This window comes from Cajanus cajan, chromosome 3 (genome assembly GCF_000230855.2).
Source record: "Cajanus cajan strain Asha chromosome 3, NIPB_CcT2T_4, whole genome shotgun sequence".
In the NCBI taxonomy this organism is placed as follows: Eukaryota; Viridiplantae; Streptophyta; class Magnoliopsida; order Fabales; family Fabaceae; genus Cajanus; species Cajanus cajan.
This window is the reverse complement of record NC_138519.1, coordinates 9114962-9140638: the sequence shown is the minus strand read 5'-3', so window position 1 is coordinate 9140638 and position 25677 is coordinate 9114962. Positions and strand designations below refer to the sequence as shown.

General features: G+C 34.5%; 2 protein-coding genes across 4 annotated transcripts; one reads left to right on the top strand and one right to left on the bottom strand.

Moving 5' to 3' along the window:
- Positions 1-6874: 6874 nt before the first annotated feature.
- On the bottom strand, positions 6875-7656 carry LOC145956020 (uncharacterized). The gene is made up of 2 exons (XM_083071575.1): positions 7412-7656; positions 6875-7328 (listed from the first exon to the last, which is right to left on the bottom strand). Exons 1-2 carry the CDS (start codon positions 7654-7656, stop codon positions 6875-6877), a joined length of 699 nt encoding a protein of 232 aa, XP_082927701.1.
- Positions 7657-17126: 9470 nt separating this feature from the next.
- On the top strand, positions 17127-22515 carry LOC109818162 (disease resistance-like protein DSC1). Of its 3 annotated transcripts, none has more exons than XM_020383566.3 (5): positions 17127-17466; positions 17790-18553; positions 19317-20487; positions 20593-20913; positions 21002-22515. In XM_020383566.3, exons 2-5 carry the CDS (start codon positions 17946-17948, stop codon positions 22274-22276), a joined length of 3375 nt encoding a protein of 1124 aa, XP_020239155.1. In that variant the 5' UTR covers positions 17127-17466; positions 17790-17945; the 3' UTR covers positions 22277-22515. The 3 variants fall into 3 exon arrangements, with proteins under 3 accessions (XP_020239155.1, XP_082926468.1, XP_020239156.1); XM_083070342.1 differs by having other exon boundaries at positions 17131-17466; positions 18406-18553; positions 21002-22508; XM_020383567.2 differs by lacking the exon at positions 17127-17466 and having other exon boundaries at positions 18167-18290; positions 18406-18553; positions 21002-22508.
- Positions 22516-25677: the final 3162 nt, after the last annotated feature.

The following is a 25677-nucleotide window of genomic DNA, read 5'->3' as shown; positions in this document are numbered from 1 at the left end:
AGAATTGATTAACCTATCACATTCATATGGGAGTTTTATCTTTAAATGAAATATAATTTAATATAGCTGCTTAAATTTTGACGTAATTAAAAAACCGCGTTTGTAATCCGATATCAAACTCAGTCGGTCTATCACTCATAATTTGTCCCTTTACTTTCTGGCAGTGTAATTAGAAATAAATCCCTCAAAAGAACTTATCAGCATATATTGACAAGTAACATTGTACTGTTATATGTTGAATCATCTAATTAACTTGCATTTTATTTCGGCCGCTAGTGCCGTTCAAATTGTAGTATTAACATATGGCTTCTTTCCTTTGGAACAATCCAGTTGGTACATTTCGGGATATGTTACCAATGGGGGAGTTGTGGCTGCAGCATGTTACACTACTTTGATTCTCTAATATATATTACATTACATTTGTTTCCTTTATTTTCAGCTTTTTTATCAGAATTTTCTTTCTTGATCTCATGACTAAATTTGTGGCATGTCTGTGATTAAAAGAGGTTAGCGGACATGAATAAGCAGCCAGAAATGGTTCCTGCTGGCAACATGACAGTAAGTTGAAAATTCATTTTGTTCTTTAGAACTTGCGATATTCTTATCTTATGATATATAGCTTGTGTAAATTTAGCATTGTTCAAGACATTTTCATGGAATATATGGTTTAGGGTTTAAGCTTTCATATATATAGGACTGAATGCAATGCTAAACATCTTCTCGGAATAAGTACATCCCTGAAAAGATGGATGAAGCTGCTTTATAGAGACTTGACGCTGAATTTGCTGTTATTATGCATGCATGCTGTTATTATGCATGCATTAGTGTATCCTTTGTGTGGGAATCAGTTCAAGGAATTTGCATTTGACTATTCAAATACATGAATAAACTTATATGAGTTGGATCACTTATCAAATTATATATCAACATAAAAATCAATTGTTAGAAATTCAGCCTATTTTATTAAGCAATGTTCAACCAAAGTTGTTCAGAAGTTTTAGTATATGTACTTGTCTGAAGGGTACACTAGTAATTTTCTTGTACTCTGAGGGTCGAACGAAAGCTCCAATCGAATATTCTGGTGAGAGGGAGGACACCTGCAAAAGGCACTCCGACGCTCAAGTCAGGACAAGCACAAATATCGATAGTAATTAATGAACAGTGACGTTACCTCGTGACATGAGCTATTTATACTGACATTTATGAGCCCTGATCCCCATGGGCCCTGCAATAGGATTACCGTATTAGGTAATGCGTTCCTTAATCGGCTTATGGGTGTGATTAACTCTTAATCCTTGATTAAGGGTAATCCTTGAGCATAGGCCGAACCTGGTAGCCGATCGGGTGTCAGCCACCGGGTTTGGCCATTCGGTGGCCGATAGGATTTTTGCTACTTGGTGGCCGAATGCCTTTACTTGTACACTTGCCCCCTAGCCTTGAAGAAGGGTGAGCCCTCTTCAAGGGTATAGAGAAGTTAATGTTCACGAGAAGTTGAAGGGTTTGTGCAATCTGAACTGCTGGATCTTGAAGATCGGACGGTTATGTTTTTCAAATTTTTGAATGTTCCCGCCCTTTTTCTGACTATATATAGACATGAGTGGTAGGGCCTCTCACGCGTATCGCTTTCAGCCGAGGTGCATTGTCCGAAAGATCGTGAGACCGAATCAAGTGTGTCGAGTGACTACATTTGTTCTTCAAAACTTTGGTAAGTGTTTATGGCTGAGATTTCTGACAGCTCTTCGGCTAGCAGCTCTCGGCCATCGTCATCCGGGGGGTCATCGTCCAGTGATTCTAGTCATCCGAGCGTTGAAGTTTTATCTCCCGTTCATGCCGAACGACCCGATGGTAGTGGAACCTCCTCAGGGGAAACCTCAACTAGTGGAAGTCCTGAGGTTCGGCCTAAGTCAAGGCGTGTTTCGTATCGGCAAAAGTATGGGCCATCCGAGGTACCTGATTATGAGTGGGTGAATGGAGAGGTGACATCATACTACTCTCGCTACCGAGACACGACGATGATTACCAATCTCTTGGAGTACATGAATTGTTTAACTTTCGACGCGAAGGAGGAGCCTTATCCCATCGGCATTCGGTCTTGCCGAAACAACGCTTTTTCGAATCCCGATATGGTCTGCCTAAACCAAGAGTCCGCTAAGATGGAGTCGTTCTACATATACGATTGCCTTCTTCGAGATCTTAAGGTAAAGCTACCGTTCGACGAGTTCACGATGGTAGTGTTGAGGGTCTTGAACGTTGCTCCGACCCAACTACATCTGAACAGTTGGGCGCAAATACAAGGTTTCAAGCATTTATGCCAATGCCTTTGCATTAGGCCATCGACATTTCTTTTCCTCTATTTCTACTCATCCAGGCCGTCAACGTTGGCGAAGTGGTTGTCCTTGAGCCGAGTGGGAGATCGGCAACTTTTGGACAGTTTTAGTTCATCTTATAAGAACTTCAAGGCTGGGTTTTTCTGAGTGACAATTTGGCCGAATAGACGATGTTTCTTCTTTGGCGAGGATGATAGAAGTTTATTTTTGCTGTATTGGACACGTGCCCCTCGGCCATACGATGTTGTGTCGAAGAAGATGCTTACAACCGAAGAGCGGAAGGATTTAAAATTACTCCTTCGTCTTCCTCGGCGCTTGCCGACGTGATCACTGATTAACTTGGTTGAATCTCCTCAATGGGAGAATGACTTGATAGGTACGTTATCTGTCTGTTTTTGAACATAGGCTAAATTCATATTGATGTTCACCTATTCGTCTTTGTAGGAATCATGGTGTCAAGTGGTGCCGATGAATTCAACATCCGGAACTTGCTGGCCGAGCTAGTGAAGCAAGCCAAGCAATACGGGGTGGTGGGCAGTTCCTCCGTCGCGCGCACTCCTCAGCCAGTTCAGGATGACCGAAGGCCCCTATCCCCCGAACGTAAGCCCCAAAGGGGGAAGAAGGGAAAAGGACCAGCAGAAGAGGGTCAAAAAAGAAAAGGCAACAAGGAGCGTCAAGAGAAGCCGAAGAAGACGAAGCACATGGTCGAGACATCGCCAAATCGAACGGTGATTGTGGTGCCTCCCACTCTTATGTCGCGCGCCTTTCTGGGTGATGATGTGTTTGTCAACACCCTGATTCGGCCTTATGCGGTATCTGACCATGGGCGAGAGTTCTTGGTCGGTTAGATATCGTGATGAAATGGAAGTATTTTTGCAAGGTGCAGGCCATTTCGTTGGCACTTGCGCATCATCTTGCCATGGATCCGGTCGGCGAGTTGATGCGTTTAAAGCTAAGGGTTGAGGAGGCCAACAAAGCGACTGTCGAGGCCATGTCGACTACTCAGGACATTACGGCTAAGAATCGGGATCTTGTTGCCGAACTGGACAAACTTAGGCAGGAAAATGACACTCTTCGTCTGGACCTTCAAAAGGCATTCAACGAAGAGCGTCGTCGGATGGAAGAAGCTCAGGCCGAGTTCAATCGGCTAAAAGAGCAAGCAAAAGAGCAGATTGTCTCTCAGCATGAAACTGGTTTCCGTGCTGTTCGGCAAGCTAAACACTTCGGCTAGTTCCGAGAGGACTTCGAATTTGACATGACCCACGATTTCTATCAAGGGTCCTTCATGTCGTTCGGGGAGATGCCCGAGGGGGCGAACCCTGATGCCAATGAGCCGAATGCTGCTCCCCAGCCGATGAGGATACTCATGTTTCATCAGATGATGAGGTCGAAGACGAGCAAGAGGAGCCAATTCCCGAACAAGAGGGTGACCCCAATGCCAATAATCAAGACGACCCGGTCGACAATCCTGAGGAATAGGTTGGTTTTTAGAAGGCATGTAGGATAGCCTTAGCTTTCGTTTGTCTTTTTGGATGTTTAAATGTAGAAGGGGGGCCGATAGAGCCTCCAATTTCGCAATGAAATGCTATCTGCTTTTTCAAACCATGTTATGTTTTCGCGAATGAGTCTTGTTTCGGATCAAATGTCAAACTTTCATTTAAGACTAAGTAATTAAAACGAATGCATCACCAAGAAGCAAGCTTTGTTGAGATAGGTCCTTCGGCCAGGAGTCCTTGTGTGTGTAAACCGAGCAGGGTTCTTCGGCAAAACTTACATTTAAGACTAATTAAAACGAATGCATCACCAAGAAGCAACCTTTGCCAAGATAGGTCCTTCGGCCAAGAGCCCTTGTGAGTGTAAACCGAGAGGGGTTCTTTGGCAATGCACGACCTTGAATAAAAAACTAAGTGAAAATAATTCGGTGAAGGAGCTTTGTTTGATGATTTTCGAAGGTAAGCTTGTCGAGATCGGTTATTCGGCCAAGGAACTTTATGGGTGAAAACCGAACGAGAGTGCTTCGGTAATGCGCGTTTTTTGGGTGGAAAACCAATAATACCATTCGGTGAAAGAGCTTTGCTTAAAGTATTTCCATAAGCCCATCCTTGGCCGAGTGGACTCACTCGGGAGGGAAGCCCTTTTATGTGATTTCTGAAGGCCCATCCTTGGCTGAGTTGATCAACTCGGGAGGGAAGCCTTTTTGTACGATTTCCGAAGGCACATCCTTGGCCGAGTTGATCAACTCGGGAGGGAAGCCTTTTTGTACGAATTCTGAAGGCACATCCTTGGCCGAGTTGATCAACTCGGGAGGGAAGCCTTTTTGTACGATTTCCGAAGGCATATCCTTAGCCGAGTTGATCAACTCGGGAGGGAAGCCTTTTTGTACGAATTTCAAAGGCACATCCTTGGCCAAGTTGATCAACTCGGGAGGGAAGCCTTTTTGTACGATTTCTGAAGGCACATCCTTGGCCGAGTTGATCAACTCGGGAGGGAAGCCTTTTTGCACGAATTCCGAAGGCACATCCTTGGACGAGTTGATCAACTCGGGAAGGAAGCCTTTTTGTACAAATTCTGAAAGCACATCCTTGGCCGAGTTGATCAACTCGGGAGGGAAGCCTTTTTGTACGAATTCTGAAGGCACATCCTTGGCCGAGTTGATCAACTCGGGAAGGAAGCCTTTTTGTACAAATTTCGAAGGCACATCTTTGGCCGAGTTGATCAACTCGGGAGGGAAGCCTTTTTGTATGAATTCCGAAGGCACATCCTTGGTCGAGTTGATCAACTCGGGAGGGAAGCCTTTTTGCACTATAATTCAAGTAAAGGTAAGAATGAGCGGAGGGAATTGAACTGCATTTCATTAATGGGTGTCTCGTTAAAAACCTTGTTAGCCAAAACCCCTTTTCACTTTTTTATAAGGGGAGAAAAGACCGATCAAGGAAAAGAGTGCACCATGCATGTACATTGATGATTTCTTTGTATTTATAGAAATTTCTAGCTAAAATACATCTTCAAGTGGGTCGAGTTCCAAGTCCGAGGAATGACTTTCCCCGACAGCTCTTCTAACTTGTACGCTCCATTTTGGAGGTTGTGCCGAATTCAAAACAGGCCATTCCAGTTGGCCGCTAGCTTGCCTTCACAGGGGTTTCTCCTAGCCGAACCCTGAACACGCCATACTAGGTCTCTTTCCTTAAAACTTCATTTTGTGAGGGTGGAGTTGAATCGCCTAGTCATCTGTTGTTTGCATGCTTCGCCTATAATGCGTGCTTTGTTGCGAACTTCATCTACCACATCAATTTCTCCCCGAAGATATGAGTCGTTTCCTAACTCATCAAAGTGTAATCGGCGAAAAGAGGGTTCCCTGACCTCCACCAGAATCATTACCTCCGTGCCGTATGTCAATCGAAATGGGGTTTTCCTTGTTGTGGATTGAGGCGTACATCTGTAGGCCCACAAAACTTCTAATAGTTCTTTGGCACAAGCTCCTTTGGAATCTCCCAAGCGCTTCTTTAGCTCTGTAAGGATTACCTTGTTCGAAGCCTAGGCCTGTCCGTTCGATTATGGGTGTTCAACCGATGTGAATCTGTGTCGGATACCCAAATCTTGGATGAATTTGTTCAACTTTTGGTCCATAAATTGCAGACCATTGTCCGTCACAATGGCGTGCGGAATACCGAAACATGTGATGATGTTTTTCCATAGGAATTTCTAGACCATGCTTGCGGTGATTGTTGCTAGTGGTTTGGCCTCAATCCATTTTGTAAAGTAATCAATGACCACCAACAAGAATTTGCATTGTCCTTTTGCAAGAGGGAATGGGCCGAGTATATCCATCCCCCATAATGCAAACGGCCAAGGGGTGTTAATGTTGTGCAATTCTTCAGGTGAGGCATGGATGATATTACCGTGTCCTTGACATTGAGTACATCGTTTAACAAATTCCACACAATCAGTCCTAATAGTCAGCCAGTAATAACCAACTCTCAAGACTTTAGTCGCCATGGTTCTTCCGCCCGAATGGGAACCACAAATCCCCTCATGGATTTCTCTCAACACGTAATATGCTTGCACCGAGTCAATGCATTTCAGCAACAGTGTTGAGAAGCCTCTTCGATATAGTTCCCCACCTAGAACTAAATACTGAGCTGCTTGTGTTTAGAGTTTTTTAGCAGTGGAAGGGTCTGTCGGCTGTCTTCCACACTCAATGTAATTCTTTATTTCCGAAATCCAAGTTTGAACAGGTTCGGAGATCGGCATGTTCTCAACCAAATTCACACTTGGAGCTGATAAGTCGAGGTGAAGTGTGGTTCGCAGTTTCCCTGGTTTTCGGCTGGTACTAGCCAATTGAGCCAACTGATCGGCTCATTCATTATTCTCTCTTGTCGTGTGCTTTACCTGGACTTCATCGAAATTACTCCGCATTTGTTGGAACATATGATAATATTTCAACAGATTGGCGTCTTTTACCTGGAAATTGTCATTCACCTGTTCGGATACAACCTTCGAGTCAGTCCAACACATTAAACGTCGAGCCCCGATCTCTTGAGCAAGCCTTAACCTGTCAGTAATGCCTCATATTCGGCTTGGTTGTTCGAGGCCTTAAAGGTGAAACGCAATGATTGTTCGAGTGTTAGACCCGCGGGTCCTTCAAGTATTACTCCGACGTCGCTACCCTGGCTGTTTGAGGAACCATCCACATGCATCATCCGCAAGTCACTGGTGAAATGGCCCTGCAGTTGTAACTCATCGACAAAATCTACTAAGCATTGTGACTTTATCGGTCCCCGTGGCTCAAATGATATGTCAAACTCCAAAAGTTCGATTGACCATGCCATCATCCGGCCGGCCAGTTCAGGTTTGCGCAAAACCTTGGTGATTGGGCAATCGATCCAGACTATCACATGATGACTTTGAAAATATTGCTGGAGGCGCTGAGCCGTCTGAACGAGTCCAAGTGCTACCTTCTCTAGAAGTTGGTATCTTGTTTCAGAGTCTTGGAGCATCCGACTGATAAAGTACACAGGCTATTGCGTTTCTTTTTCTTGTATGAAGACGACGCTGATCGCTTCATCAAATACACACAGGTATACCACCATACTTGCTCGAGGATCAGGTTTTGAAAGAATTGGGGGGAGCCGAGGCGTTGCTTTAATGCTTGAAACGCTTCTTCACAATCGGCAGACCATTTGAACTTGACTTTTTCAGCAATCCAATGATAGGCTTTGTTGTCTCGGCTAAGCATGGTAGAAATCTTGATAGCGAAGTAAGTCGTCCAGCTAACCTCTGTACTTCCTTGAGATTCTGGGGGCTTCTCATGTCGACGACTGCTAGGCATTTGTCAGGATTGGCCTTGATGTCTCTAGCCGATAGCACGAAACCGAGAAACTTCCCCCCGGATACGCCGAATACACATTTTTCTGGATTTAACCGCATATCATGTTTGTAGAGTTGTTGAAACACCTCTGCGATCTTTTACGTGTCGATCAAGATCCTCGGATTTGACTACCATGTCATCTACATATACTTCCATATTCTTGCCGATTTGATTTCGAAACACCTTATTCATCAACATCTGGTATGTTGCCCCTGCATTCTTCAATCCGAAGGGCATCACCCGATAGCAATAATTGGCCGAGTCGGTGATAAAAGCCATTTTTTCTTCTTCACCGGGATGCGTACGTATTTGATTGTAGCCGGAGTACGCGTCAAGGAAGGTAAGGATTCTATGTCCTGATGCCCCGTCAACCAATCGGTCAATGTTTGGCAGTGGGTAAGCATCCTTGGGGCATGCTTTGTTGAGATTAGTGTAGTCGATACACATTGTCCATTTGTTGCTCGGCTTCTTTACCATGACCACATTTGCCAGCCATGTAGTGTATTGCACTTCCCGAATGAATCTGGCATCAATCAGTTTGGTCACTTCTGCTTCAACTGCAAGTTTCCTATCGGTCCCCATTTTTCTCTTGTGTTGGGCTATAGGTCGTGCGTCGGCGCATATGGACAACTTGTGACACATGAAATTTGGGTTGATGTCGGGCATATCTGACGGTATCCATGCAAAGAGGTCTTTGTTCCGAATGATTACCTTACTTAAGGCGAACCGATCACCCTCTGATGTGTCGGCGCCGATGTAAGTCACATGAGATGTCAGTGAACCAATTTACAAAGAAATTTTTTGCTCAGTTGGCTCCACATGTTCTTCTTCATTCATCCTAGGGTCCAGATCCCAAGTCGGGGGTTCGTCGGATGCCGAAGGGTTTACTACGTGAACTCTCTTTGATTTTTCTTGTTTTTCTTCAACAGGAGTTACCCGCAAGCTAGCGAAGTAACATTCTCGAGCTGCCTTCTGATCAACATGGATTGTAATGACCTTTCTTTTGTCAGACGAAAATTTCATTGCCAAATATGGTGTCGAGACGATTGCCCCCAACATGTTTAGCGATGGCTGACCGAGCAGAATGTTATATGATGTGTTGGCGTGCACTACTATGTACTTCACCTAAATTTCCCTATACTCCTGCTCATCAAAACAAAAACGAGTGAAAGCTTAATGTACCCCCTAGTGCTTACCCTTTCTCTTGAGAAGCCGACCAGGGGATCATCATATGGAATGAGCTCCTTCTCGGAGATACCTAACTGCTTGAAGGTGTTCCAGTACAAAATATCTGCCGAACTGCCCTGATCTACCAAAGTTTTCTTGACTATGCAATTATGAATCTCGACGCTAATCACATTGGATCGTCCTGCACAGGGTCAATGCCTTGGAAATCAGCATCGGTGAAAGTTATAGCTGGTAGCCTCCGAGCAGGCTGCCTGTCAACAGCGTGGACCAACCGGACGACGCGTAAATGTCTCTTTTGGGCTAAAGAGGTTGGGCCTCCTCCAGCGAACCCACCTACGATTGTGTTGATGACTCGCCTATGTGAAGCTGTAGGCTCATCTTTCCTGTCTCGTGATCTGCTCCGCTCACGCCGACGTCCTTCAGATCGGTCTTGCCTATGCTAGTCATGGTGTCGGTGTTGGTGTGTGGACCGATGCTGAGATGAATCAGGTCGATCAACAAAATTCTGAAGTTGTCCCTACTTAATCAACTCTTCAATTTTGTCTTTTAAAGCAGCACACTCCTCGGTAGAGTGTCCTTGGTTGTGGTGATACCTGCAAGATTTGTTAGTATCGGCTCGTGGTGGAGTTGCGGCTCTTTTTGGGACTGTCAACACTTCGGATGCAAGAGCTTGCTCGAGCACTACCGACCGACTCGCGTTCAACGTGGTGTATTGAGTGTACTTCAGGCCACGTATGGGTCATTCCCGAAGTGTTATTTCTTTATTGCGACCCTTAAACGGTTGTTCAGCTGTCTTCTCATTTTTTGTCGTAACCTCAGCTCGGGCTTGGTTGCAGAATTCAGCTAGCTCTTCCATTTGCATATACTTATCGACTCGTCTTCGCAAGTCATTCATGTCCGAAGGGGGTTTCTTGCAAATACTATTGACGAATGGCCCGGGCTTCAAGGCTGTTATAAGGTGATGGAGTGCTACAACGGGATTGAGATCTCGGATTTCTAATGTTGCCTTATTGAACTGATCCATGAAAGTTCGAAGTGACTCCTTTTTGTCTTGCCGAAGACTGATCAATGATAAGGACGTTAGATTGTGTGGACGACTCGTTGCGAATTGGATAGTGAATTGCGTTGACAAAGTTTTGAAAGAGTCGATGGAGTTAGGTGGGAGCCGAGTGAACCAACTCAAAGCTCTTCCTTTGAGGGATGTCGGGAAAATCTGACACAAAGCAACGTCATCCGTAGTGCTCAATGTTACCTGCGTAAGAAAAACATCAAGATGTTCATCAGGGTCAATTGTGCCATCATATTTATTAATCGGCAATGATTTCCAGTTATCCATCAAAGGCAATTGCATAATGGACGAAGTAAAGGGGTGTCGGTGTGATTCGATCGTTGCTATATCTGTTGGCCGACCGACCGTAGGTAAAGCTAACGGGAACTTTTCGGGTGTCACTGCCGATGCATGAAGGGTCGAAGTGTGGATCTCATGGGATTGGTACGACCCCTGGGTTTGAGTGTTGGTTGGCTGAGTGGGCCTCCATGAGGGATCTTGGTTTTTCAACGCCGCATTCTCGGCTCTTAGAGCCGACAATTCTTTCGCATCTTTCTCCCGTTGCTGCTTCATAGCCACCATTTCTTGTTTCAGCAGACGTACGGTTTCGGAGAGGTCCGTTTCGTCAACAACCTCCACATGTTCTTCCTCTTCAGTTTGGTGATCTTCCGTGTTTGTTCTCCTCGTCTTTGCCATTTCTTTTGTTCAGTTAATCTTCACAATAGTCTCGATTCGGCCCGACGGTGGGCTCCAAAATGTACCTGTCTGAAGGGTACACTAGTAATCTTCTCATACTCTGAGGGCTGAACGAGAGCTCCGATCGAATATTCCGGTGAGAGGGAGGGCACCTGCAAAAGGCACTCCGACGCTCAAGTCAGGACAAACACAGATATCGATAGTAATTAATGAACAGTGACATTACCTCGTGACATGAGCTATTTATACTGATATTTATGGGCCATGATCCCCATAGGCCCTACAATAGGATTACCGTATTAGGTAATGTGTTCCTTAATCGGCTTATGAGTGTGATTAATCCTTAATCCTTGATTAAGGGTAATCCTTGAGCATAGGCCGAACCTGGTGATCGATCGGGTGTTGACTACCGGGTTTGGCCATTCAGTGGCTGATAGGGTTTCAGCTACTTGGTGGCCGAATGCCTTAGCCCATACATTATATATGCTTATTAATTAACATTGTTTGGGAAGCACAAAAAAAATGTTTCACTTTCACCAATTTTAATCATAAATTTTTAAAAAATGATACTCTCTCGTATCCTTGTGCTATATGACACTTACAACAAAATCACACGTATCAATATAAGAAGTTATTATCATTAATTTTATTAGTTTTATAAAAATAAAATATGATTTAATTTACTAATTTTATTCTTGTTACTTATTATTAAATTGTCACTACTACAAATGTTAAATACAATGATATATAAAAAAAATTGTTATTATAAATATAATATATGTAGATATAAATTTATTTAATATATAATTTTATATAATTTTTGTGTTGATTGTGAATAAGATTCAATAATATATATTATATGTCATTATAATATATATACTTACATTTTTAATAATATATCAATATATTTTTATTTTTTATTTTTTTTGGTTCATCCCTAGAGTATGCACCGCCGATAGCAGTGACTAATCTCCTCGCTACGTTGGAGGCACCTCAAAGGGTGGGATAGCTGGCTCCAAAATTTAACGCGGTTACATATACAAGGCAAGATACAATATATATTATATTTATAGTGTTTGTAAAAATAATTTTTAATGATTAATATTGTATTATTAAAGAGGAGGAAAATGGAGCATTTATTTTTTAAATTATCTTTTTATTATTTAACAACAAAAAATGCATATACTCAAAACTGTAATAGAGAAAAGATGTTGGTAAAACAAGGATAAAAAGAGTAATGTGAATATTATTACAAAATTAACACACCATTTTCTTCTAATTTTTTCTTATAGTAAAAATGAGAGGGAGTAGTATGAATATTTTTATACTATTATTTAATTATAAATTAATAGTTAAAATATGTTAAATTTTGTAATAATTATTTTTAAAATTTTATATATAATTATTTATCAGTAGAAAAAACAATGACGTCAACTAGACAATTTGGCATCAAAAATTTATATATAGAATTATTTTATTATATAAACATATATATATATATATATATATATATATATATATATATATATAATGTTATAAAAAAATTATTAAGTAAAATTGGTGAAAAAATTTGAATCCTGAAAGCAAGACGAATGGGCATAAAAGTTTATCAAAATTTTAATATATGTAATGCAATGGATAATATTATTTTAGAAAATAAATACTTTTAAATATATAAATTATATTATAATTAAAGTTTATGACAAATAAATATCTTTTAACATAAAAATTATATTTAATATTTATAATAAATAAGGTATATTGTAATATAAACTTATTTTTAATTAATGATAATCATTAAATATTATTTAAATTTAATTTCAAATTAAAAATGAAAATATAAATTTAAAGAGATGAGAGGTGCTAAAAAGAATCATAAGACTGTTTTTTGTTGAAGAAAAATCAATTATATAAAAGTTTATGTTGAACAATAACTCTTAAAAATACTCTAATCTATATACTCTATTCTATAAGAGAGATACAGCGGAAGAGAGAGAACCTAACAAAACAAGTTATAAAAATATAAGAAAAAAGAAAGGAAAAAAAAAGCTTCAAAGAATATAAGACATTTTTATTAAACTTAAACAAGGTTTGAATCCTAATCTTGATTATAAAATATACAATATTAAAAAATATATATATATATATATATATATATATTAATTATGTAGATTCATATTTTTCAACAAAAATTAATCACTATTTTTTATGATAAATATTTTGTGTCAATATTTAATTTAAAAAAAATCAATAGAAGTTCTTTTCTTTCAAATATATCATGAATTTAGCAAGATGGGTGTGAGCTCTTAAAGTCAGACCATGAGAAGTGAGATCCATAAATACAATTGTGAATGCCCTCATTATTGCTTATTTAACTGGTTTTGCTTTCTATATATCTTTCAATCATATAATTGTATTTGTATGTTCGGAAAGCAATTTCAATCGTGGTAAGGACACCAGCATTCCCATATTTGAGTCTTGCTAGTTTTGATTTCGTCAGTATTTTGAAATGAAGATTTTTTTTTCCAAGACTTATTTATTGATCTTAAGTTTCCTAACATTTAAAACTAAAGGAAGACTTCTGAGTTTTCCCAGGTCTTTGTTAAGTATTTTTTTAGCAAGTTGAGCTTTTTTATATTTTCCCTTTTGTTCATACTATAGCAACTTGCCAACACTGTGATTTGGCTAATCTGTAAATAAGATTAAACAATTTTAGGAGTATTTGTCAATGTTATTTGTACCGACAAATATTGAACCTACTTCTCATATTAAATGTCTCGTAGGTATAATTTCCTTTTGATTGATCAATTATCTACTTTAATTGTTTTAGGCTAATTGTAGTTATCTTCTTAACAACGCATCCATCTCAGCTTCGCAACTAATGATTAAAATGATTTATTAGATAAGATAGATCCTTTGTATATCAAATTTGAAAAAAGATATATACTTAGCTAATTGTTAACCTAATCTCGAATGGTGACATAGAAAATGCAAGGGGCAAGTTTATTACACTAACTTGGTGAACTTGATGGCATCCGACACACCGCAGAAAATGTCGCATTAGATAGATACATGTGTTTTATATAGAGGTGAAAAAGAATGATCAATTAATCATTCAACTTCTATTTGAAAAGTTTATAAATAATTTAATTATATTTATCTTATTTTATAAGTATTTATGAAAATATTTTAAAATATTTATAAAATATTTTGAATTTATTTGGATAACTTGTTTGATGTAATTTATTATTTAATTTATATGAAAATTTATTAGGAATGTTGGATCAAAAGACAATTTAGGAACCTTCAAATTATAATTAGTTTTTAATATTAACAAATTCATATTTTTGAAAAAAATAACTTACAAAGATCATATGTTTAAGATGATGGTATAATAGACATAAACAATTCTTAATGATGAAATATATGATAATATATTTAGTATAGAATTTTTATTATTTGTCTTGATGTTATTCTCTAATACATCAAAAGGATAAAAAATATTTTAATACTTGTAATATATAAAAGAATAAAGATTTGTTTCTCGTCAGAATAAGGATAAATAGATATTTTAAAGTATATAAACATGAGTTAAAAAAACATTTTTGAATGACACATAATTTATTTTCTTTTATACCATAAAAGTGATAAATAGATTAGTCTAATTTTAATTTTTTTCTATAAATATTATTATCTTCTAGTATCTTTATTTTTTACAAAAAAAAATGTTCATATTCAAATCCTGTCACCAACATAAATAATTTAACTTTTTATTCTTTCATTAAAAGCTAATTTTTTATTCTTTTCTTCCTCCAGAAATTGTTGTTCCTCTTTATTATTTTTTTGTCTTTCCCTCAATTTTTTTGTTCCTCTTTAATTTTTTTCATTTCTTCAATTAAAAACTAGTTTTATATTCTTTTTCATTACTCTCTTTAGAAGTTTTTGTTTCTCCGTCTAATAATTTTTTTAATCATGAATTTAAAGAATATATAAAATTGATTTTTAATTATTAAAATTTTCATATGATTCATAATTTTTATCATGGTTATATATATAACTAATTTTTCATATTTGATTATTAATTTTATATTTTTATAAACTAAAATGACATGAATTGTGACTATTAATTTTTTATTTTTAATATTATTGTGGAATATAATGTCATTTTTAAAAATTATCTAGTTAATTTTTAAATTTTTAGTTTACTTCTAGTCAAGGTTTAATTTGTAATTTTTTAATTTTTAAAATGAGTCAATATATTATAAGTACTTAAATAATAATACATTCAAATATTATAAAATGATATAAATATTTGTCAATATGTATATCTAAATGTAACAATTTATGAATATTAAACACTTAATTATAACATAAGTTCTTATTACATAAGAGCTTAGTAAATAAAAACTTAATTAATTTATTTATCCACGGTCCAATATAACAATTAGTAACTTATAAGATTCTTTTTCTAAAAAATTTCAAAATCAAGATTTATAATTTAGATTTTAATGGATTTATATTATAAAAAATAGGTTTTACTAGATTTTAGCAAACATTTAAAGTCAGAAAAAGATTATAAAAAAAATGATGATGAGGTTTTGATTTGGATAAAGAAAAAACTTTTATTTTTTGAATTATATTATTATATTAATTAAAATAAAATAGATCAATTTGATCTATTTTGACTCACCTCGCCAATAACTTGCTAAAAATAGGATGAAACAAGTTGACCCTCTTGTTAAAAGTGTGCTAAAAATCTTGATCACTAATATTTTTTTATCATTAATTTAAATTGACAAATATAATTTTTTTATAGTAATTGGCAAATTTTAAAAACTCAAAACATAAATTTATCTTTCTACTTCAATATTATAACACAAAGATATAAAATTACAAATTATTAAAAAATTCTTTTTTTTAATCAAAATCACTACTAATAGTCTTTAAACCATATTAAATTATAATATTTTTAAAGGAACATTTGATATACAGAAAATTATAATATTCATAATAAAAAGTTTCTATTGAATATTAATATATCTTTTATAAACTCTTAAAAAATAATAGTCTGGTAGAATATGGCAATACTTATTTATATTATTTAATAGTCTTGACAAATACACAATACTTTTCTCTGTAAAAAAAATTAAAATTTTTCAAAACATAAATCCTTAAAGATACTAGAAATAATAATTTTATATTTTAGAAGCAAAAAAAAAAACAACAAAACAAAAATGCAGGTACAAATATCAAAACACTTTTATTTTAGCGGGAAAAAAAGAATTAAGTCCGGATATACAAGTATTATGCATGGTCAGTGGGACAGTGTGAATGTGTGAGGTGAGTTCACAATTACTTTTTTAATAACATGAGTTCACACTTTTAGACTTAGGTAGTGTTTATTTCTGCTGATTTACTGTTTACGACGAACGAAAGGCGAGAAAATTTTACATTTGTTTCTACTGATTTACGAGGAAAGAAAAGCGAAGAAAAGAGAAAAAAGGGGCGTTGAACGTCTTCGTATCTTTGCGAAGAAAAGAGATAAAAGCCACGTAATATTTGAGAAAATTCTATAATACCCCTACTCCATACATGCAAAGACTGTGCCATGCAGCAGAGAAACGAAGCATAATCGATTATGCATGTCACATAATCAATTATGAGCTTGCATAATTGATTATGCTGAGAACATAATCGATTATGTAAGCTACATAATCGATTATATAGTTTGCATAATCAATTATATTGAGTACATAATCGATTATGTAAGCCACATAATCGATTATGTGGCTTGATAATCGATTATGCTGACGACCGTCATCAATCTCATCGTCGCTGTTGCACGCCCATAAAAATAAAACTATCCAGGGTTGCCTTTTTCTTTTCGGTGCATACTTTATGCTCTACTTTTCTCTCAAAATAAATTAACCACTAACAGAGAGGGATCTAAAGAACTATCCAGGGGTTGAATGTTTTGATAATAAATTTAAATAAACGTCAAATCATAATCATAATTATTAAATATATCTAATTCATAACTATCATTTTTTAAAATTATAAAATTTATAAACAATATAAATAACACATTAATTTTTAATATAATAACAATGGATTAATTATAATTTATTTTCATTATTATTAATATTATTATTATTTATTATAATTAGTATTATTATTATTTATTATTTTTCTAATATTTATTATTATTCTTATTATTATTTATTATTTTTTTAATAAATTATACTTATTAATATAATTTTATTATAATTATTATTATTTACAATAAATAATATTATACTCATTTTTAATTCAAGGGTAAAAGTATAAATTATATATTCATCTATTAAATTTTTAATTTTTATTTATCATTAAATTTAAAGCAAATATTTAAATAAAATTATTTTTAAATTAATATTTTATATTTATTTTTTTAGTTAAAATTTATATATTTATATTTTAATTATAATAATTATAATTTTTTTTAATCTAAGGGTAAAATAGTAATCTTACACAATTATCAATTAAAAAAATTATTTTTATCTATCACATCAATCAATTCACTCACAAACTTTCACAAACTTTCTCTACACTTTCTACTCACTTTCCCTTAATCCAAGCAACCTCACTTTCCACTCGCTTTCCCTTCAAATCTTTCATTTTCCACTCCTTCTTTTCCATCTTCAAATCCGAACAGGGTCAGATGAGAAATTGTTTCTTTCTTCTATCATTATGTAGTAAACTGCAGATTTAGTAAGATGGTGCTAACATACACGAGCAAGAGTTGAATCTGATTCTGATCCCTTGCCAGACAAACCATCAATTGAGTAAAATCAATCGAGGTCAGTAATTGCTTGCTTTACAGTGATATATATCCATCGGTCAGTTGAAAAAAAATGGACAATAATGGCGAAATATCTTATCAAGTAGGCAAATTACTTGTTTGTAAAAGTTATATAAATTGATTTTTGATCCCCATTTACAGATTGGGTAAATAAAAAGCCATAATTTGAAAGTTTTCTATTCCAAACAGAGCTGGTATTTTCGAATGATATTCTCCTCCTTTCACTCTTTTGGATAACTGCTAATTTGTAATGTTTGTAGATATATAAAGTTTTGATTTTAAAGCTCTTTGATTTATGGCTCCTTTATTTTGTTTTTCAAGGGTGTAAACTGTAAAGACAAGACCCAGTGCATATTCTTCTTCCGGAACATCTTGAATAAAATACTCTGAACTCTGAAGTTTTTAATTTCTTGGTTATTCGTAAATTGGAGGATGCAGTGGCAAAACCAACATCAGATACTGTTCCTCAAATAAAATATGATGCATGGTTTTAAATTGCAAGCTGCAACTGCAATTGCAGCTGCAAGATTGTGGTTTGGAAGGTCTTCACAACCACAACGTGCCCGCAATTGCTACCGTATATGCTCACAATTTTCCACAAATTCAATAATTGCAACACAAGAGCAACCACGACCACAGTCCACAGTCTATGATGTTTTTGTTAGCTTTAGGGGCAAGGACATCCGCCAAGGTTTTCTTGGCCATTTGGTTGAGGCTTTTCCTAGAAAGCAAATACATGCCTTTGTAGATTACAAGCTTGAAAGAGGAGATGAAATATCACCATCACTTCTTCAAGCAATTGAAGGATCATCCATTTCGCTTGTAATTTTCTCAAAAGACTATGCTTCTTCACGTTGGTGTTTGGAAGAACTAGTAAAAATAGTTGAGTGCAGAGAGATTTTTGGACAAGCTGTGATACCTGTTTTCTACCATGTAGATCCCACAGATGTACGGCATCAAAAGGGGAGTTATGAAAATGCACTTGTTGAATTAGAAAAATATTCTGATTCGACAAGGTTGGAAATCTGGAGGCTGGCTTTGAAAAAATCTGCCAATTTATCAGGAATCAGGGCATCAGATTTCCGGTAAGTTTTTTGTAATAAAAACGAATTATTTTCTAACTGTATGTTTGTCATATTGCTATATGAATATTCTCAAAAGAATAATGCTGCTCGATCTAAATCTTGGTAGCTTAATTTGAAAAAAGACACAGCTTTTAATTTATGAATTGTTTTTATTCATGTTTGGATAAACTTATTCAAAAGCATTTATATATAGGGAAAGAAAATAGAAAGAAAAAATGAAATAACTTCTCCATAAAATAAAATTAATTTATTCACTAGTTAGTTACTAGAAGCTCTCATATTTGACTATCCAAAAACATTTTTTTAGTCTATGTATAAGTTAATTTTAACTTATAGAAAAATTAATTTCATTTTTCTTCTTTATTTACTTCTCTTCTAAGTATTTATGCAGAAATTTATTCAACCATATTCGTATTCTTATTAATTAGTGCTTTTGCAAATACTAATCAATCCCACAACAAGGATTTAGATTTAGGAAACCATGCTTCATTGGCCCGTATTATACTTGAGTATTACAATTAATATGTAATTCAATTTTCAAATTATACATAGAAATGTTGCATTTTTCAAACACCCCTTCATACATTCAACATTGCCCATTTCTTTTGGTATTTGACCTTATTAGGGACTTCTAAGAAAGGAGTAAGGTAAAAGGGAACGGGTATTTGATCATGGTATTGAAACCCCACAACAAACATTCAACCAAGTGAGCTGATAGTAATGCCGTATAATTTTATACACTGTCTCTCTTTTTGTTATATAGGGATGAAGCCGACCTGCTTGAAGAAATTGTCAAAACTGTTGATCTTCAGTTGATAAGGATGGGAAAGCACCCAGTTAACTCCAAAGGGCTTATTGGAATTGACAAAACAATTGCAGATATAGAATTGTTATGTCAAGAGTCAAAAGATGTCCGAGTTATTGGAATTTGGGGTATGGGTGGTATTGGTAAAACTACCATTGCAGCAGAAGTTTACAACAAAATATGCTCTAAATACGAAGATTGTTTCTTTTTGCCAAATGTAAGAGAAGAATCAGAAAGACATGGAATAATTTCTTTAAAGGAAAAGCTTTTCTCTAAACTATTAGCAGAAGATGTGAAAATTAACACACCAAATGGATTGACCAATTATATTGAGAGAAGGATTAGTCGTAAGAAGGTTCTTATTGTTCTTGATGATTTGAATGATTCAGATCAACTAGAAAAAATAATTGGAAGTCCTGATCAGTTTGGATTAGGCAGTAGAGTCATTGTAACAACTAGGGATAAGCAAGTGTTAATCTCTAACAATGTTGATGGTATATACAAGGTTAAGGTATTGAACAGAAATGATGCACTTGATCTTTTCAAGTTGAAAGCCTTTAACCAAAATCATCTTGAAAAGGAGTATTATGTGCTAGCAGAGAAGGTGGTCGATTATGCCAAAGGCGTCCCATTAGTTCTGAAAGTTTTGGCTCATCTTCTTCGTGGGAAAGATAAGACTATATGGGAAAGTCAGCTGGACAAACTTAGAAGAATTCCATGTAAAAAGGTTCATGATGTAATGAGATTGAGTTATGATGATCTAGATCGTGAAGAACAAAAGATTCTTTTAGATCTTGCATGTTTCTTTACTGAAGTAAACTTGGAAGTGCAGTTTGTAAAAAGATTATTGAAAGATCAAGAAAGTGATAATTCAGTGGCCATTGTGTTAGAAGCACTCAAAGATAAAGCTCTTATATCTATCAATGATAGAATTTACGCAACTGAATATTCACTGCATATTTTGTTAAAAGATCATATTGATATTTCTGTTCATAATGTTATATCTATCCATAACATTATACAAGAAATGGCATGGGAGATTGCTCGTCATGAATCTAGGAATGACCATGGACATTGCAGTCGATTATGGGCTCCTGATGACATTTGTTATGTCTTGAAAAATAACAAGGTAAAATCCTAATAAAATAAAATATCTTTTTTATGATATTTTTTATTTTTGTGAGAAATGTGGCTTTAAATTATGTTTAAACATATTTTTCTACTTTGATGGCAGGGGACTGAGGCCATTCGAAGCATAACCACAAAGCTATCAACATTGAAGAATCTGAAATTGAGCCCTTTCGTTTTTGCTAAGATGAGCAAACTACAATTTTTAGATTTTCATGCCGATTCCTACGTTATTTATCCTAATGAAAACTCTGATGCGTACTTGGATCTTCTTCCACATGGACTTGAGTCATTGCCAAATGAACTAAGATATCTTCGTTGGCATTGTTATCCTTTGAAATCCTTGCCAGAGCAATTTTCTGCTGAGAAACTTGTTATATTAGACTTGGCATGTAGCAGAGTAGAAAAAATTTGGAATGGAGTGAAAGTATATTTAAGCATCCTCCTATTTTACATTCTCTTAATTCAAATAATGCAAAGTGTGTAATGTCTTCACTAGTTTTATTTTGTTGCAGAATCTGGTGAATTTAAAAGAAGTTAAACTCCGTAATTGCAATTTCCTGCAAGAGCTGCCAGACTTTTCAAAGGCTAAAAATCTTGAAGAATTGGAAATCAGTTATTGTTCTCAGCTGACTAGTGTGCATGAATCCATTTTCTCTCTCGACAAGCTTCAGAAATTGCAAATAGTAACATGTACTTCCCTTACCAGACTTTCAAGCCATACCCATTTAAGCTCTCTCAGAGATCTCCAGCTTCGCTTCTGCGAAAGCCTACGTGAATTCTCAGTGAGATCAGAGAATTTGATTTCTCTAGATTTAGCAGGGACTTGCATCAATGCATTGCCCACATCTTTTGGACGTCAAAGCAAGCTTGAAATCCTAGTTATCGAAGGTATTGCCATTGAGAGCTTGCCTTCAAGCATCAAGAATCTTACAAGATTGAAATATCTCGACGCACGTAGTTGTTCAGAGCTTCAGATTCTACCAGAGCTTCCCACATCCCTTGATATTATGTATGCTTGTAATTGCAGATCACTGAAGACTGTATTGTTCCCTTCAGCAGTTGAACAGTTGAAGGAAAACAGGAAAAGTTTTCTGTTAAACAATTGCATGGAATTGGATGAACAATCTCTCATGGCTATTGGGTTAAACGCACAAATCAACTTGATGAAATTTGCATACCAACATTTACCTTTCTTAAAAAATGATCACATTGAAAATTATGGCGATTATGACAACAACTATGTTCTTTATCAAGCAGTGTACGTGTATCCAGGAACCAGTATTCCAGATTGGTTGGAGTATAAGACAACAACAGAGGAGGATTATATAATTATTGATCTCTCTTCTGTTCCTTCTCCACCATTGGCCTTCATTTTCTGCTTCATCATTCACACGGAGGACATTTATCTACCGGACGAAACATTGAAGCTTAAGATCACTATCAGTGACGATGAGAATGAAGATAACAAGGACAGTATTGAAATATACACTTTTCTGCCAAATAGACTGCAGTCTGCATCAAAGCATTTGTTTGTGGTGTATGACCAAAGATGTTCTTGCTATCTAAATAGCAAAGCCAAAAGTCTGCCAAAGTTTAAAATCGGGGTTGTATTATGGGGTTGTATATCAGTGTTTAGCGATAGATTCAAATCATTCAATAAAAAAGGTACAAGAAGGTCTTTAGAAGCTTTACTTCCAAAGTGGCGGCGGGAGTTAAAAGGGTTTGGGGTCAGCCCAATACACGCCTCGGCATATCACAATTTTGTTCAACAAATGGAATTGCTGTGAGTAAATATTTCAATAATAAACGGAGTTGGGTTGTGCTTTACATTATCCTTTGTATTTCATCCCTGTGGAATAGGATGAAGATTTTGATTTGGATTAAAGTGAATTGTTACATGTAATAAGAATTTGATTTTATGAGGATTATTTTTATAAGGTTATTACACAAGTATACTTCACAATGATAAGATATTGTTCGTTTTGGACCTAAGTCCTCACAATTTTACTTTTGGTCATTACTCAAAAAGTCTCTACTGTTTTGATATTACTGATAGGATTATTTTTATAAGGTTATTTCACACACAACTCCACAATGATGAGATATTATCTATTTTGAGTCTCAACTTTCATGGTTTTACTTTTAGTCATCATCCAAAAAACCTCTCTGACATTGGAGTATGAGTGTATTTTATAAGTTATTATTATTTTTTAATCAATATAGGATTTGTTTGTATTCTAACAAAATTGAGTTGTTTACAACATTCAAAGTATCAACATGAGTTTTGATAATTTGTTTTGGTCCTGCTATGTGCTTAAATACAAGCTATATGCTACAATTCACAGATATAGAGTTTTTTTTAGATACAAATTTAGAAGTTTTTTTTTTAATTTTTCTATTAAAAAATATTTTTTATTTTCAATGGAAAAGTTCTAAAAAATGTTTTTAGTTTGTATCCAAACAAACTCATACTATTATGCAAGCATACTCTAAACTATCATGGAACTTCTAATATGCAGCCAATTATTAGCAAGGAAGGTGACCTTAGTCAAAGTAACATAATGGTAATTTTAAAGAAAAAGATTATATATGTTTTTGGTCTATAAACTTTTTGTCAAATTTTGTTTTTAGATCTAAAACAAATCTTTTTTACTAATTTTAGTTTTTAAACATTTATCGATTTTTATTTTTAGTCTTTTGAACTTTTTTACCCATTGACATTTTGACACTCGACTCCAAATTTTTTTGTTCATGAAAAAAAATTCAAGGACTAAAACTAAACGGAATTTGTTTATGGACTAAAAAAAATCAAAAATTTAAAACATATTTAATCTTAAAGAAACTTAGGAGTGTGCATGATTCAGCTTTTTAGAAAAACTACACCAAACAATACTGCACCATTTTATTGAACTAAACTAACTTATAAACCATTTAAACCACAGTAATAAACTATTTCAGAACTAAATCACTTATATAAACAAATAATTTAGAATCGATTTCAAAATCAAATAATTTTTGAACTAATTTTAAGAACTGGACTAATTTTAAAATCTGAACGAGTTTTAAACTAGTGTTTTAAGAAAAAAAAATTAGTTTTTTTCCTTCTAAAATTATAAACAAAGTCATGATTAATGCACTCTTTAGAAATAAGTTAAAAATGAAAAATGTTGGATCGTCCGAATGAATGTTCCGAAAGTTGTTCTGAATTATTAAAAAATTAATTTAAATAATAAAATATTAAATTAAATAATTATTTTATAATAAATTTATTGAGAGATGTTAATATTTTAATCTTTTGGAGGCTGTTTCGGAATTTGTTTTGAAGGATATAACAATCCTCATTAAAAGTATTTTATTAGTTAGACATTTAATTCATAAATTAATTAAGTAGACAAACACATCATAAAATGTAGGAAATTGTTTATTTTATTAAAAAAATAATATGTTAAAAAAAAGTTTACATAAATAAATTCAGAGATTAACTCAAAAGTATTGAAGAATTATAATTGTCATGTAAAAAATTAATTATGAAATATAATTTCATAGCTGACATTTACATTAATAATCTAAAGATAATTAAAAAGTTAAATAAAAAAAAACAAATAAACAAACAAAAACAAAATAAAAACATAATGATCGTAACCAATTCTCAAATATTTTATGTGATGTTATAAATTACTAAATTGTAAGATATTAAAGACATAAGTAAATTGTTTTGTTTTAGTTTTATTTTATTATTTAAAAAAATAACGCACCAATTCATCAAACCTAATTACTATTTCAGTTTTTAAAATACCTTTTTATGTAAACAATACAATTTGGTTTTTTTACTTTTTGATTGTAAAAGAAATAAATCCTTTTAAAAAACCTTATCAGCATATATTGACAAGTAACATTTTACTGTTATATGTTGAATCATCTAATTGACTTGCATTTTATTTTGGCCGCTAGTGCTTTTTTAGTAGTATTAACATATATTCATGGCTTCTTTCTGAGCATTTTGGAACAATCCAATTGGTCCAAAACAAACACATTCTGGGGATAATGTTACTAATGGGAGATTTGTGGCTGCAGCATGTTACACCACTTTGATTCTCTAATACATATTACATTACATATATGTTTCCTTTATTTTTAGCTTTTTTAATCAGGGTTCTTCTCTCTTGATCTCATGACTAAGTTTTGGCATTTCTATGATTAAAAGAGGTTGTTGGACATGAATAAGCAGCTAGAAATGATTCCTGCTGGCAACATGACAGTAAGCTGAAAATTCAAGTTTTTAGAACTTGCAAAATTCTTATCCTATGAAATTGTGTAAACTCAGCATTGTTCAAGAGATTTACATTACATTGATACTTGTCTTTCATCTATAGGGCTGAATGCAATGATAAACATCTGCTCCGAAGAGGTACATCTCTGAAAAGATGGCTGAAGCTGCTTTCTAGAAGATACTGAATTTGTGGTTATTAATTATTATTCATGCATTAAAAATGCCTTTCGGTCGGAATCAGTTGAAGCAATTTGCATTTAACTATTCAAAAACATGAATAAACTTATATAAGTTGGGTCACTTGATCAAATTATATATCAATATAAAAACCAATTGTTAGAAATTCAACATATTTTAGTAAGCAATGTCCGACCAAAACAGTAACAAAATCAACCAAATTATTTTACAGTTCAAGTATATATAAGTATTAATTAATATTTTCCAGTAAAAAAAACAATATTGTTTGGGAAGCACTAAAAATTATTTTGCCAATTTTAATCGGAAAAAATAAATAATAGTATAAAGGTTTCTATACAATTATCTAATATCATATTAAAAGTTAAATTACACTTTTTTTTTATTATGTCAAATTCATAATTTTACTCCTTAATTTTTAATTTCTCAATTTTAATCTCCAAATTCTGCAAAATATGCAATTGTAGTTCAATCATTAAATGCCCATTGATCTATGTTAGAATTGTGGCTCAATCATTAAATGCATAATAAATTATATTTTTCATCTCTCTATTCAATTGAATTTCATTATTTTTAAATGATTTAATTTCATTCTTTAACTTAAAAAATGTGTAATTTAACTTTTTGCGATTAATTCTTTACCCTAACATAGAAATGGTTATTAACATGCTTTGTACAGCAACTCTGAAAGTTCCTTCCTCCACGTCAAGCTTCTAACATCGC

What these genes read in the sequence shown, in the direction of transcription:
- LOC145956020 (XM_083071575.1), bottom strand. Translation starts at nt 7,656, where the DNA reads ATGCCTAGCAGTCGTCGACATGAGAAGCCCCCAGAATCTCAAGGAAGT. An exon ending in ATCCTCGAGCAAGTATGGTG is followed by an intron (nt 7,329 to 7,411) that starts GTATACCTGTGT and finishes GTACTTTATCAG; the next exon opens with TCGGATGCTCCAAGACTCTG.
- LOC109818162 (XM_020383566.3), top strand. Translation starts at nt 17,946, where the DNA reads ATGATGCATGGTTTTAAATTGCAAGCTGCAACTGCAATTGCAGCTGCA. An exon ending in ATGTCTTGAAAAATAACAAG is followed by an intron (nt 20,488 to 20,592) that starts GTAAAATCCTAA and finishes CTTTGATGGCAG; the next exon opens with GGGACTGAGGCCATTCGAAG. An exon ending in AAATTTGGAATGGAGTGAAA is followed by an intron (nt 20,914 to 21,001) that starts GTATATTTAAGC and finishes ATTTTGTTGCAG; the next exon opens with AATCTGGTGAATTTAAAAGA.